Source organism: Pseudonaja textilis, chromosome 14, assembly GCF_049901715.1.
Source record: "Pseudonaja textilis isolate UNSWEBS1 chromosome 14, rPseTex1.2, whole genome shotgun sequence".
In the NCBI taxonomy this organism is placed as follows: Eukaryota; Metazoa; Chordata; class Lepidosauria; order Squamata; family Elapidae; genus Pseudonaja; species Pseudonaja textilis.
In genome coordinates this window covers 5,016,262-5,030,938 of record NC_142003.1, presented here as the reverse complement: position 1 = coordinate 5,030,938, position 14,677 = coordinate 5,016,262, and the positions used below count along the sequence as shown (strand labels likewise).

Genomic DNA, 14,677 nt, shown 5'->3' with positions numbered 1-14,677 from the left:
TATATTTGAGTAAACGGAGCTAGAATTTGTGTTGTTGTTTTGCTGTATTGCTAAGATAAAAATGTACTTTATTTTTATTTTTTTTGAATTCACTACTTAAAACAAAAATGCTTCCACTGCACTTTATTTGAAGTAGAAAAAAAATCACTTAATAGGGTTTTTTTTTTCTTTCCCCAGAGAATAATTTGGTGACATTTTAAAATAAGTTTAATAACGGAGCATCATTGATCAGGCTTTCGCTGAAAGCTGCATAGGGATGGCCTGTTCTTTTTTTTAATTAGCATTATTATAGTATCTCTAATATCTTACAATTTCTTGAATTTCCCATAATTGGATCCTGATCCAAGGGACGAGATTAGCAAAAAAACAAAAAAAACAAAACCCCCCCACCCTTGGGAGCTTTTCAAGTTTAGAAAGGACAGAGATTTGAAGCCTGCAGCAATGGAGGGAAAAATAATCAAAAATAGCAGCATTGGTATCTCCCACCGTTAAACCGGCTCTAAAATTGCAAAGACATTTTAAAGCATCCTGAGCATCAGGCGGAAAAAACGAAAATCTCTTTTTCTTTTTTTTCCCAAAGGCTGTAAGGCAGATTTTGGGCAGGGTGACGGTGTGAAGCTGGCTCTCTTTCTGGGACAGTCTGTCGTTAAAGGAATGCTTCTTCGCCCATGTCGGCGAAGTCTCCGATCGTTTCAACGAAGCACTGAGCAGCGGCAAAGCGAAGTTGCTGGACAACCCCGTCCCAACCAGAAGTCCTTTGTGGGGGGTCTTTCAGGCACCGTACGGCTGTCTGGATTTGCAGAGGGGCTGAAGGAGGCGATGGTGCTCTTTGGCTGGAGGACAAGGCTCCGGAGACGACCAGAGGAAGCAGGGTTTGCAGCAAATTTGGCCACAGTTCCATCGGGGGCTGGACGCCTTCTTGGTGGACGTCGGGGAGAAGTCAAAATCAGCAACCTGCAACTCAACAAGAGGGCAAAAATCTTGGTTGGGCCAGAGAGAAACTCAGCGGCTGGATGATTAGCACAGAGCTCTCAAGGGAGTGTCACATCGGAGAAATGGGGAGGACTGGGAGAAGGACTGGGAGGAGACAGGGAGGACTGGAGCAGAGATGGTATTCAGCCGGTTCTGACTGGTTCTGGTGAACTGGTTGCAGAAATTTTGAATAGTTTGGAGAACCGGCAAATGCCGCCTCTGACTGGCCCCGCCAACCCCATCGCTTCTCTGCCTCCCATTGAGTCCCAGCGGATCGGCTGGGTCTCCTTTGGTTGCCCTGCACAGGAGAACGGAGCTGGAAAGCAGGTTAGTGGGGTGGGAGAGGGAAGGGGGATTTTGCAGTATCCTTCCCCTGCCACGCCCACCAAGCCACGCCCACCAAGCCATGCCACGCCCACAGAACCAGTAGTACAAGTTTTTGAATCCCACCACTGGGGGGAGGACTTGGTGAAGGACTGGGAGGAACAGGGAGGATTGGGGAGAACTGGGGAAGACTGGAGACGGATGAGAGGATAGGGTGCAGACTGGGGAGGACTGGGAGGAGACCAAAAGAATTGGGAAGGACTGGAGGTAGCTGGGAGGCTGGGGAGGATTGAGAGAAGGACTGGGAGGAGATGGGGGGGACTGGAAGTGGGTGGGAGGACAGGGAAGAGGGGGGAGGACTTGGTGAAGGATTGGGAGGAAACAGGGAGGACTGGGGAGGATTAAGGGTGGGTGGGAGGGAAGGGTGCAGACTGGGGGGGATTGGGAGAAGACAGGGAGGGCTGGAAGTTGATGGGAGGACTGGGAGAAGATAGGACCTGGGTAGAACTGGAGGTGGATAGGAGGCCTGGGGAGAGGGACGATCCTTGCACAAGAACAAGCCTTACGGCTTGGGTTGGAACATCTAGGAAGAGGGATCAAAGCTACCAGGTCTGCTCCTTCAGGTTTGCTAGCAAAATAAAGGGTTGCTCACCTCCACCAGATCCTTCTGCTGCACGGGGCCTCGAAAGGTCATGTAGATGGCTAAACCCAGCGTGGCCAGCAAAAGGATGACGCAGGGCAGGACGAAGAAAAGCGGGGAGATTCCTGTCGGAGGAGAGAAGGACAAAAAAAAACCCCTTGAGGGAGGGCCAGAAGCCTTCTGCTGGGGTCATTTAGGCAAGGCCGAGCTTGCAAACATGCACAGGTGACCCAGGTCCCTCTCGGGTCCAAGGACGATGATAGTTGAGGTGAGCTTCCAAGATCAAGAGAAGGATACCTTAAGATGTTCTATTTGGCAAGAGCGCTTAGACTTATATACCGCTTTATAGTGCTTTCCAGCCCTCTCTAAGCAGTTTACAGAGTCAGCCTCCTGCCCCCCAACAATTTGGATCTTCATTTTACTGACCTCAGAAGGACGGAAGGCTGAGTCAACCTCGAGCTGGTCAGGATCGAGCACCTGGCAGTGGGCAGAGTTAGCCTGCAACACTGCATTGTAACAAATGTGCCACTAGGGATTCCTTCCTTCCTTCCTTCCTTCCTTCCTTCCTTCCTTCCTTCCTTCTTTCCTTCCTCCCTCCCTTCCCAAGCAATAGCAGATTTATATACCGCTTCACAGGGCTTTTACAGCCCTCTCTAAGCTGTTTATAGAATCAGCCTCTTGCCCCCAACAATCTGGATCCTAATTCTACCAACCTCGGAAGGATGGGAGGCTGAGTCAACCTTGAGCCGGTCAGGATCGAACCGTTGTCAGTAGGCAGCGTTTGGCTGCAGTACTGCATTCTAATCACGGTGCCACCGACATTTATAAATGTAAATTCCCATCTCCCTTTTCTTCTCTGGCTTCCCCGAGTCCTCCCCCTTGTGAACACGGGGATGCTGTCAGGGTTGTTAAGTGTGACAGCTAGTCATATTTTTTTTTTTGAGTGCTGTAATTTCAATCACTGATAGAATAGTTGCAAATCAAAGGTTCTCCCCAGCTGTTTTTTGCAATAGGGTGTTATTACTTGTGTTGACCACCACAGGGCAGCACAGGATGCTTTAAATAACCATCAGGGCTTCCGTTCTGGCTTGAGATTTTGACCTCCATAAAAAGATCTTGCCTTGAAGCCATAGAACAGAGGTCTCAAACTCACGGCCCGTGGGCCAATTGCAGTCCGCAGGACGATATCCTGTGGCCCCCACCGTGATATGAAAGTATAATATTAGTGCGGCCCACAAGGGGGAATGGACCTCTGATGGAAATCCCGCCCGCCGTTCCTCGTCGTGGCTTCTTCTCCACCGTGAACTTTAACAAGTCCAAGTACAGCTCCAGACTTACTGATGATCATCTTCAAGCCATAACTGAGGGTCTCAAGGGCCTCCTCTCTCAAGCCAAATGCGGCTCAGATATGTGAGAGGAAGCGTTGTCAAGTCTCTGGCAGCAAGGAGTAAGCCGGAGAAGCCACGTTCTGAGGAACCGTTCATGATCTTCATTCAATGTTCCATTCATGTGTTCAGGACAGTTCATGTATTGGAGAAATCATTAACTGTTGATGACATTTGAGGATATTTTTTTAACAACGTTTTTTGTGGAATCCCTTATGCGGCCCAGCCTCACCCAGACTCTGCCTCCAGCGGCCCCCAGGTAAATTGAGTTTGAGACCCCTGCCATAGAAGTATCCCACATGGGAAGGCAGAGGAGGAAACCAGATGAGGAGAAGCAGGGTGCACATAGGCAAAAGAGCGCCATAGACCCATCCAAACCTCACCTGAGGGCCTTATCTGAATCTCCTGGTAGGACTGCAAGATGTTCACCCGGTTCTCCACCCGGATGCTAAGGCAGTATTGCCCAGCATTGCTGAAGGTTTGGTTCAGATAGTATTGCGTGCTATTCATCACCACTAAGTTGCACTGGTCTCCCCCAAGTGGGATACATTCCGTCTTGATTAACCAGCATAAACTCAATGGAGGACTAAAAAGAAATGAATACAAAGAGCGGTGTTGGGCAATAATAATAACAATAACAACAACAACACATTGTAATTCTTCCAAGCAATTTTCGTTTTTGTTCCTCACCTACAGACAGAATCTTGCTTACATTGGCAGGACGAAGCTTTGAGAAAGAATTGGGTCAACTTATCTAGTAGTGGGATTCAAATTTTTTAACAACCGGTTCTGTGGCCGTGGCTAGGTGAGCATGGCCAAGTGATTGGATAGGTGTGGCTGCCTCCTCCTCCTCCTCCTCCTCCTCCTCCTCCTCCTCCTCCTCCTCCTCCTCCTCCTCCTCCTCCTCCTCCTCCTCCTCTTCCTCCTCCTCTTCTTCTTTGCATCCGTCCCACCTGTTTTGGGGCCTTCTGGGCCTCAGGGAAGCCTCCTAGGGATTGCTTTTGCTCCCAGGAAGGCAAAAAATGGAGTGGGGGGACGCACCCCCAAACTCTCCCCCTACATCCCTTTTTGCCTCCTGGGCCTCAGGGAAGCCTCCTGGGCAAAGTCAAGGGGATCCTGACACAGCTGATCATCAGAACAGCTGATCGTCAGGAGGGAAAAGAAAAAGAAATATCTTAAGGAGTGACTGGGAAAAATGCAGTCCACGATGTTGAACATGTGCGCGATGTTGCGCATGCATGATAAGGACTGACTGGGCGGGGCGGGGCGGGGCGGGTAGAGAGGGGCAGGACCAGATTGGCCGGTTCTCCGAACTGCAGAGAATCATAACAACCGGTTCCATAGAACCGGTCTGAACCGGTAGAATTCCATCCCTGAACTTATTCCAACAACTGGGTTTATATTTGCAATACAGGTAACCCTCAACTTACAACAGTTCATTTAGTGGCCATTCAAAGTTTACAACAGCACTGAAAAAAAGGAGCTTGGATCATTTTTTACACTTATGACTGTCACAACATCCCCATGATCCAAATTCAGATGCTTGGCAATGGGTACATATTTACGACAATTGCATATTTATGATGGTTCATATTTATGACAGGATCACGGGATCTCTTTTTGCAACCTTTGGACAAGGAAAGTCTGAGGAGAAGCCAGATTCACTTAACAACCATGTTGTTACCAACTGAGCAACTGCAAGGATTCACTTAACGACTCTGACAAGAAAAGTCGTGAAATGGGGCAAACTCACTTAACAATTATTTCGCCTGGCCACATAAATTCTGGGCTCCGTTGTCATAACTAGGGAGCCACCTGTTGTCCTCCCCAAAGGGCAGGGCAGCTCCAACATGCCACGTCTTCAGTCTCTGGCTGATTTCAATCTGTTGAGGATGATTTTTTGAAGAGATGTTTTGCCTGGAGGCCAACTTGCTTTTTCTTAATTTTTTTAAGACTGCGCTGGAATGTTTTGAAATAAGAACCGAGCTGCTCTTTGCTCAGCTGAATTAAGAGGTGAACTCTGTCCTTCTCCGCAATGAATTGGACTGCAAAGATTAACAACTCCGCAGGGTAGCAGTGAGTTCCCCTCCTGTCTTATGCATTGCCCACAGGTGTGATTCTGCTGACACTTAAACTAAGATAGCTTACGTGGACAGTCTTGAACTATGCCACCTACGGTTGGACTTAAGCCTAGTACACAACATTATCTGCTACAATGTCCTACCGGTCAATAAATACTTCAGCTTCAACCACAACAACACAAGAGCGCACAACAGATACAAACTCAATGTAAACTGCTCCAAACTGGATTGCAGAAAGTACGACTTCAGCAACAGAGTGGTCATTGCCTGAAATGCACTACCTGACTCTGTTGTTACATCCTCTAACCCCCACTCCTTTAACCTCAAACTATCCACTATTGACCTCACCCCTTTCCTAAGAGGTCTGTAAGGGGCGTGCATAAGTGCACCATTCGTGCCTCCTGTCCCTGTCCTATTGTCCCTACTTAATCATACCTATTTCCTGTATTCTTACTCATGTTTATACTTATACCTATTATCTTGTAAGCGATCGACAAATCAAATAAATAAATAAAATAAAAAAATAAAAGAAGGAAGGAAAGAAGGAAGGAAGGGGGAAGGAAGGAGAACAGGGAAGGGGAAGGAAGGAAGGAAGGAAGGAAGGAAGGAAGGAAGGCAGGCAGGCAGGCAGGCAGGCAGGCAGGCAGGAAGGAAGGAAGGAAGGAAGGAAGTCAGGAAGGAAGGAAGGAGAGAAAAGATTGGAGGGAAGAGAGAAAGGGAGAGAATACCCATTCCTAAGAGGTCTGTAAGGGGCATGCATAAGTGCACCATCGTGCCTCCCGTCCCTGTCCTATTGTCCCCATTTATTCATACCTATTTCCTGTATTCTTACTCATGTTTATTCTTATACCTATCATCTTGTGATTGACAAATCAAATAAGTAAAATAAAAATTAAAAGAAGGGAGGAAAGAAGGAAGGAAGGGGTAAGGAAGGAGAACAGGGAAAGGGAAGGAAGGAAGGAAGGAGAGAAAAGATTAGAGGGAAGAAAGAAAGGAAGGGAGAGAATACCCATTCCTAAGAGGTCTGTAAGGGGCATGCATAAGTCTACCATCTTGCCTATCGTCCCTGTCCTATTGTCCCCATTTATTCGTACCTATTTCCTGTATTCTCACTCATCTTTTATACTTATACCTATTATCTTGTAAGCGATCGACAAATCAAATAAAAAATAAAAGAAGGAAGGAAGGAAGGAAGGAAGGGGTAAGGAAGGAAAACAGGGAAAGGGAAGGAAGGAAGGAAGGAGAGAAAAGATTAGAGGGAAGAGAGAAAGGAGGGGAGAGAATACCCATTCCTAAGAGGTCTGTAAGGGGCGTGCATAAGCGCACCATCGTGCCTACCGTGCCTGTCCTATTGTCCCCAATTATTAGTTCCTATTTCTTATATTTAAACTTACGTTTATTCTTATTTCTATTGTATTGTAAACTTTTGACAAAATAAATAAATCAAATAAAAAATCAATAAAGATGGGATCCATCCGGGGGGGGTGCTGCTGGGGGTTCGCGAGACCCCCTCTAGCTAAGATTCTGCACAGTTTGGAGAAACACCCCCAAATCACACTCCTAGCGGTCCCTGCCCACTTCACCCCGCCCCTCCCAGGAATCCCCGCATGGCCCATTTTGGAGGCAGGTAAGCGCAGGGCGTGCACGGAGGCTCAGAAAGGGTGGAAAACGGGCCTCCCGGAAGTTCGGGAAGGCCAGACATGGGCCCATTTCTGGCTTCCAGAGAGCCTCCGGAGCCCGGGGAGGCCGTTTTCGCCCTCCTGGAGGCTCGAGAGAAACATCCGGAGGTAGGGGAGGGCAAAAACTCCCCCTCCCCGGCCCTGGTGCAGGAGGCTAACTAGGCTACGCCCATTGTGGCCATGCCTATTGAGCAACTGTACAGAGAACCCATTGCTAGAACTTTTGAAGCCCGTTCCCAGATCCGTCGATTCAAATACAGGCAAGTCCTCGAATTACAACCGTTCATTTAGTGGCCGTTACAAAGGGGCTTAGGACCGTTTTCCCAGAGTTACAACTTTTGCAGCCTCCCCACGGTCACGTGATCTCGAAATTCGGACGCTCGGCAGCTGGCTCACAGTTACGATGGCCGCAGTGTCCTGGGTGTCGCATGCTCCCCTTTTGGCGATCTATCTGGTGAGCAAAACCAAACGGAGAAGCCAGATTCCCCCTTTCCCAACCTAGTTACTACTAACTTTATAACAATGGCAGGTGGTTCACTTAACAACGGTACGGTTCTATGGTTTTAGGGTTCGAAGAAGGAGGAGGACAACTTGGGGAAAATATTTGGGATTTCTTTAAAAACAACAACAACCCCCCCCCCCCTATTGCTTACCTCCCTTGGATATGCAGAGATAAATTTAAGTTTTCCATGACGTGAGCTTCGGTGGCGCCTGTGATGTTAATGCTTCTTACAGCATCTGGGAGAAATAAAGAAGAAGAGATAACAAGAAACGGTAAGCCCGAAATCACCGTCTTTGTCCTAACTGAAGCTGAGAAGTCTCAAAGGTTGACGCAAACTTTTTCCCAGTCCAGACAACCCACGGAGTAATAGCAGCAGAGCGATCGTGTTTTCTTTCGCCTTCTGCGCCTGCTTTGGTGCAGCAAATCTGAGGCCAGGTACTTCTGCCTACCAGCATCCATCAGTATTCATCTGGCTAGTGTCCTGTTGGTGTGTGGGAGAGTTGAGGGCTGTTTGGGAACTGAAACAGTATTTGCTGTGTGAGCAAGAAGGAGACAGCCAGGAGCCTGAGCGTGGCTTAGCTCAACTGTTCTGTACTAAAGCTGGTTGCTGCTGTGAAACTAAAACTGAAACTCTTCTCCTTTGCTTTTGTTTTGCATTTGGAAGAGATTTCCTTTCAGGTGGAGAGAGGGAGTAGAACTCCTTAGCATCAGAGCGTGTTAATATTAATAATAATATAGGAAATAGAAATACTCTGATGGTCATTTTGAAAAATCCTTTTTTTAGTGAGCCCCTAGAAGCCAAGAGGAACATAGGTGCCAAATGTCAAGTGTGTAGGCTTTATGGTTTTGGAGATTTTGTGATGATGCGTGAGTGGTATTTCGCTTTTATATATATAGATTTTTTTCCCCTAAAGCCCCTGAAATGTCCAAACTCTGCATCTTGCCTTGAGTTTCTCGCTCTGCTTGGTCTTCCTTCAGCAACTTCAATCTCATGATGAAATGTCCCATTTTCTGGAAAACCTCCTTTGGCTCCGCCGTGGTTATCTCCTCTCGTCTCCATTCTGCAGCTATATTGAACATCGCAGGATTCTGTTAATGGAACCTTATTATGAAGAAGAGTCAGCATTTCTAGTTTGTGTTATTTGTCTGGTGTATCTGATGTCAGTTTTGCAAATCTGAAGTAACAAATCTCCCTCTCCTTTCTTTAACTACCTGTCCCAACTGGGTGGGTCCTTCCTATGTTTTCCGCACTGCGCATTAAGCCACCATTAAGCCCCACTCTCTTATCTGATGGTTTCCTAGGCATCCCTCCATCCTCCGAGGTCATTCTCACATACCATTCTATAATGCCCCTCTATAAAGCCTTAGTAAGACCACACCTAGAGTACTGTACCCAGTTTTGGTCACCACACTATAAAAAGGATGTTGAGTCTCTAGAAAGAGTGCAGAGAAGAGCAACCAGGATGATTAGGGGACTGGAGGCTAAAACATACAATGAATGGTTGCAGGAACTGGGCCTGGCTAGTCTAGGTGAAGGATACTCAAACATTCATAAAAATTGCAGGAATGACTTTAGATGCCAGAGGCGCACCTCTGCCCCTGTTAGCTGAAAATAGGCGGGGCAATTTTCCAACATGCTAAAATAAGGGACTTGCAGTGTAAACTCTAAAAGAAGTTTAATGCATACTTCAACAGGAAATCCAGGGCTAGGGTTAGGGTAAACCATTGCTGCAATCTCATTCCATGTTAGTTCAGTCCTGTATCCTGGGTTTGCAGTTCCTGATCCATTTTAGAAAAAGAAATATTACAAGGATTTTTCTTTTAGCTTAGCTTTTTGTTCATTTCACACTTCTTGCTTTCCTGACAAGGCAGATCCATTTTCATTAAACGAAGTCAGAGTCAGAACTAAAACCCTTGTTTCAACCCTACTTTGCCATCAAGTCATTGTGGCTTGATTTTTGACTTTTAAAAACGTATCTCTTGTGCAAAGCCAACTAACTCCAACAACTTGGGCAACAAACCCTGGTTGAAAAAAAAACCAAGCTTTAAAAAGCATGGATCCAGCCAAAGCCAACTTTTTCAGAATATCCCCCCTACAAAAAAGTAGCTGATCAGATGTAAGCTGTAGGAAAAAGAAACTGAACTGGTCATCTAAATCTCATTCAGTAGACCAAAATACTTTTCCCTTGGGAGTGAAATGTTCACACATTTGTGCGATGAACTAAGTGTGACAGGTAACATTCGGGAAGCTATTTAAAGCCAGCGAGTAGCTATCACGAAGGCGTTCGGTTTTCAGGGTTTCTTTAGGATGGACAAAGCAAACCGCCAAACAATGTTAGTCTAAACTGTAAGCAGCTAATTAGGGCTTTACAGAACGAGTGACAGAATAACAGGGTTGAAAGGGACTTTGTAGGTCATCTAGTCCAACCCCCCAACCCCCCTGCCCACACAGGAGACCCTGGCTAGTCTAAAGAAAAGAAGAAATAGGGGTGACATGATACCAGTATTTCAATATTTGAGGGGCTGCCACAAAGAAGAGGGGGTCGAATTATTCTCCAAAGCACCAGAGGGCAGGACAAGAAGCAATGGTTGGAAACTAATCAAGGAGAGAAGGAATCTGGAATTAAGGAGAAACTTCTTAACAGTGAGGACAATTAACCAGCGGAACCGCTTGCCACCAGAAATTGTAGATGCTCCATCCCTGGAGGTTTTTAAGAAGAGACTAAACAGTCATTTATCTGAAATATTATATATTCTCTTGCTTGAGCAAGGGGATGGATAGAAGACCTCCAAGGTTCCTTCCATCTCTATTCTATTCTACTCAAAGATATTCAGTCTCTTCTTGAAAGCTTTAGCATGTTATTATTACCTTTTTTGTCAGAGTACAATATGTGTACAATGAGATTGGCAATGTTGTGTGGATACAGCCACCGTTTCAGGGATACTGGCTGGTTGGCTGGCTGGTGGGGGGTGCTGTAGAATACATTTAACTTTGGAATAATGCTTCAAAAATAAAATGTTCTTCTCCACTGAGCATGTTACTGACTGGGTTTAATTCTGAGATGGATGCTTGAGCTGTGTTCATTTATTTTCCCTAATCATCACCCAAATAAAGAGCATCTGAGGACATCCTTAGGCATCCCCACAGTCTCGGACTGTGCGCCCCTACTTTTCATCTCTTTGCGCTGCAAATCTTAAAGTCATTTCCTCCTTCCCCATCCACAGACCAGAGAATTCTGGAACCCTTAAAGTAAATGAAAATACAGCCGTGGCGTTTTAATACGCTCGACTCAGGAAGCTGAGGGCATCTTATCATGAATTTGCAGCAAGCTTATCACCGCAAACGGTTGACATTCCAGAATGCTGTCTATCCTGTTTTCTTCCCCTCCCTCCCGAGAAAAAAAGAGTTGGTCTGACTTACCTGCAGCCCTGGTGGTCAGAAACAGCACCCCCAAAATCACCTGGATGGAACGGAGGGCAGAAAATGGCTGCGCCATTTAAGAGAGGATGGCCTTGGAAGGAAACCTCTTCTTCTTGCTGTCTCTCAGCGCCGAGAGAGAGAGTCGGATTTTGTGTTCGGTAGGGCTGGCTCCGCTTTTCCTCTTACCTTTGAGGAACAAAATAGTAGCTTTGTAGTAGCTGCTGACCTCTGTTGGCAGTCGGAGAACGGTGCCTCCTTCTCTGCATTCCAGGTCCTTCTGTAGCTGAGGCTGTCTGTCCATGCAGAAAAAGTTCTTGCTAACAGTTCCTCGGGATTTATTTATTTATTTTCACACCCAGGCTGCCTTATAAGGAGCCATTCAGTTAAGGCACCAAGTTAGAAGCTTGGAGACCGTGAGTTCTAGTTTTTGCCTTAGCCATGAAAAGTGGCTGGGTGACTTTGGACCAATCACCTAGAGCCAGGGAGTTCTAGTCCCATTGTAGATGTGAAAGCTGACTGGTTGACTTCTGACCAATCACTGGGAGATGGTAAATTCTAGTTCCACCTTAGGCATGAAAGCCAGCTGGGTGACTTTGGGTCAATCACTAGGAGACTGGGGAGTTCTAGTCTCACCTTAGGCATGAATGCCAGCTGGGTGACTTTGGGTCAATCACTAGGAGACTGGGAGTTCTAGACTTGCCTTAGGCATGAAAGCCGGCTGGGTGACTTTGGGCCAGTCACTAGGAGACAGTGAGTTCTAGTCCCACTTTAGATCGGAAAGCTGAGTGGGCGAGATATAAATACTAAATAAATTTTGTAGTAGATTCTCCTGCGTGTTGTGCAGCAAGCGTTTCAAGTGTCTTATTTAGGAATAAAAATGTGTTCTTTGTGAGGCAGGGAGTCATTTTTATTAGATTTTTTTTAAATGCATAAATTCTGTGTATTAATAGAATTATGAAAGTGTCTTTCAGGGTGATTTTGATGATTAAAAAAATTCCTGCATTGTTTTGCGTTCTGTAAGTATTTCCTAAAACGTTATAAATGCATCGTAATCTGACCTTAAAAATAACTGCAAAAGGTGGTTTAGCACAGTATGTAATAAAATTAGAACACACATCCTTCCAATGTTTTATTTCATAACATTTTGAAACACCCTCAAAATAGGAATTCCTTGCAGGCTGGGGAATTCTGGGAGTTAAAATCCATGCAATCTTCTAAGGTGCCGAGTCTGGAAATAAAATGCCAGTGTAAACTAACCTATTGTACAAAGTGGAGTAACTTTGCTTCACGCGAATCAGAAATAGAATTGGCTTTGTTTTGCCTTCATTTGTGCGAATCCATCCAAAAACCCAGCCATGGGAGGATGATTGACTTATTGGTTGAAAGGACAAAGCTATAAAGATGCCATCCTTGCAATGCCAAGAAGGCAAATGCCAGTTGGAAAATCCTTGTTTTTTCCAGTCAAGGGAAACAAATAGAAACTGTAGCAACTAATTAAGAGGTTAGGGGTGAGGAAAAAAAATGTAGCATTTAAAAACACCCACAGATGCATAATGGCACGGTTGACTCCTTTACAGAATACAGAATTACAGAGCTGGAAGGGACCTTGTGGGTCATCTAGTCCAACCCCCCCCCCCCAAGCAGGAGACCCTACACCATTTCTGACAGATGGCATTCCAGTCTCTTCTTGAAAGCTTCCAAGGATGAAGCTCCTACAACTTCTGAAGGCAACTTCTGTTCTATCAGTTGATTGTTCTCACTGTCAGAAAGTTTCTCCTTATTTCCAGGTTGAATCTCTCCTTGTTCAATTTCCATCCATTGTTTTGCATTTTACCACTTCAAGAGGAACGCTTTATGTTTGCAACGCTCATCCCACTTTGCAAAGTTAAATACAGATAAAAGGCACGAAAAAGCCCTAGAGCCCAATAGGGAATTATGGGAGCTGTAGTTCATATACCTCTGAAATCATTCCCCCCCATAAATCTGAAAGGCTCAGCTCTGTATTGTGCTGCGAAGGGTTGCCTGGATTGGTTGGGAAGAGGCGGGATCGGCGCGCTGATTGGCTAATCTCAGAAGAGAAGGCGAGTTATAGAATAAAAAAAAAAGTGAAGAGATGGCAAAAGTCCCTGCATCCTTCATACATTGAAAGCAAAGCGCGTATGTAGCAAAAAGGAAACTGCACAATGCACATCTGAGCTCAGGACGACGGATTGGCTCTTTCTTTCTTTCTTTCTTTCTTTCTTTCTTTCTTTCTTTCTTTCTTTCTTTCTTTCCTTTCCCTTTTTTTCTTTTTTCCCGCCTTTCTTTTTATGCTTCTTTCCTTCCTTCCCTCTTTCTTTCTTTCTTTCTTTCCCTCCCTTTTTTCTTCTTTCCCTCTTCTTCCTTCCTTCCTTCCTTCCTTCCTTCCTTCCTTCCTTTCTTTTCTTTCCTTCCGTCCTGCCCCATCTTTTTTGCTTCCTTCCCTCCTTTCCTTCCTTCCCTTTCTTTCTTTTTGCTTTTTTTGTTTCTTTCTTTCTCTCTCTCCCTTTCTTTATCTTTCTCCCTCTCTCTCTTTCTCATTCATTCATTCATTCATTCATTCATTCTTTCCCGGATTTCTGGATTGGTTTTTACACGCCTCTATTCTCAGTTCAGGGGCGACTCCCAGCTGCATTTCATTCTTTAGTTTAGGAGGTTTTCAAAGGTGGCGGAAATGACGGCAGCGGGGCCCCTCTCGACCCTTGCCTAGCTCTAGGGGGAGGAGGAGGAGGAGGAGGGGAAAGGACCGGAAGTGGCGCCTCCAAAGGCTTCCGCCGCGGGCAGGTGAAGCAGCGGAGACAGGGAGTCGGCCGGGTCTCCGGGGCTGCTGCGGCCGCGGAGCTCCGGGGAGCCGCCGAGGCGAGCATGAGGCGGCGGTCGGCGCGGTCCGGGCCGGTGAGAGGAGCCGGGCCGGGGAAGGGAAGAGCAGGAACGGATGGAGGGGAGCCGCGCTTCCCCCTCCCTTTCGCAAAGCACAAAAGTGGGCGTGGCGGGGAGGCGTGGCTTTCGCGGGGGAAGGCGTGGCCGGCGCGAGATTGACAGGCTGCTTCTGCTGGCGGGATGGAAGCCTGGGGCGCTTCTCCAAGCGGGCGCCCTCTGCTCGGGGTGGGGTGGGGGGACTGCCGCCCCCATCGTTCCCAGCCGTTCATGGAGAGGGGAATCCTCCTCCTCGCCTCTCCCTTCGTGCGATGAAAGGGGTGGGGAGTCGTTTCAAAGGATGCTGAGCCAGATTCTGGGGAGGGACGGCTGGGGATGATGGGAGTTGTTGCTTTGGGTTTGAAGCATGGAATAGGAGTTGGGAGAGATTCAGCCCTGGGTTGTGTGTGTGTGTGTGTGTGTGTGTCTCACACGACGTTTTATCTACCGTAGATGCATTGGATTGATCTCTTGCTTTTTTTTGCACAATGGATGGCAGGGCAAGGAGCGTTCAGTTTTGGTTTCTGCAACAACAGCCCTGCAAGGGAGGCTGGGGTTGGTCTCAAGTCACCCATGAAAGCCAGCTGGGTGGCTTTGGACCAATCACCAGGAGACGGGGAGTTCTAGTCCCACCATAGGGCTCAAAACCAGCTAGGTGACTTTGGGCAAATCGCTAGGAGACTGGGAGTTCTAGTCCTCTTAAACATGAAAAACCAACTGGTAACTTTGAGTCTACCAC

General features: G+C 46.8%; 2 protein-coding genes across 2 annotated transcripts in view; one reads left to right on the top strand and one right to left on the bottom strand.

Annotated features, from left to right (window-relative positions):
* Positions 1-256: 256 nt before the first annotated feature.
* Positions 257-8,025, bottom strand: TMEM130 (transmembrane protein 130). Its single transcript, XM_087942047.1, has 4 exons — positions 7,735-8,025; positions 3,705-3,907; positions 1,949-2,061; positions 257-954 (listed from the first exon to the last, which is right to left on the bottom strand). The coding sequence occupies exons 1-4, from the start codon at positions 7,770-7,772 to the stop codon at positions 772-774; spliced, it is 537 nt and encodes a 178-aa protein (XP_087798173.1). The 5' UTR covers positions 7,773-8,025; the 3' UTR covers positions 257-771.
* A 5,745-nt stretch (positions 8,026-13,770) lies between these two features.
* Positions 13,771-14,677, top strand: part of TRRAP (transformation/transcription domain associated protein) — a 102,181-nt gene continuing 101,274 nt past the window's right edge. Inside the window, exon 1 of the mRNA XM_087942046.1 lies at positions 13,771-13,917. The gene's annotated coding sequence lies outside the window, so the exon portion shown is untranslated. The remainder of the gene's footprint in view (positions 13,918-14,677) is intronic.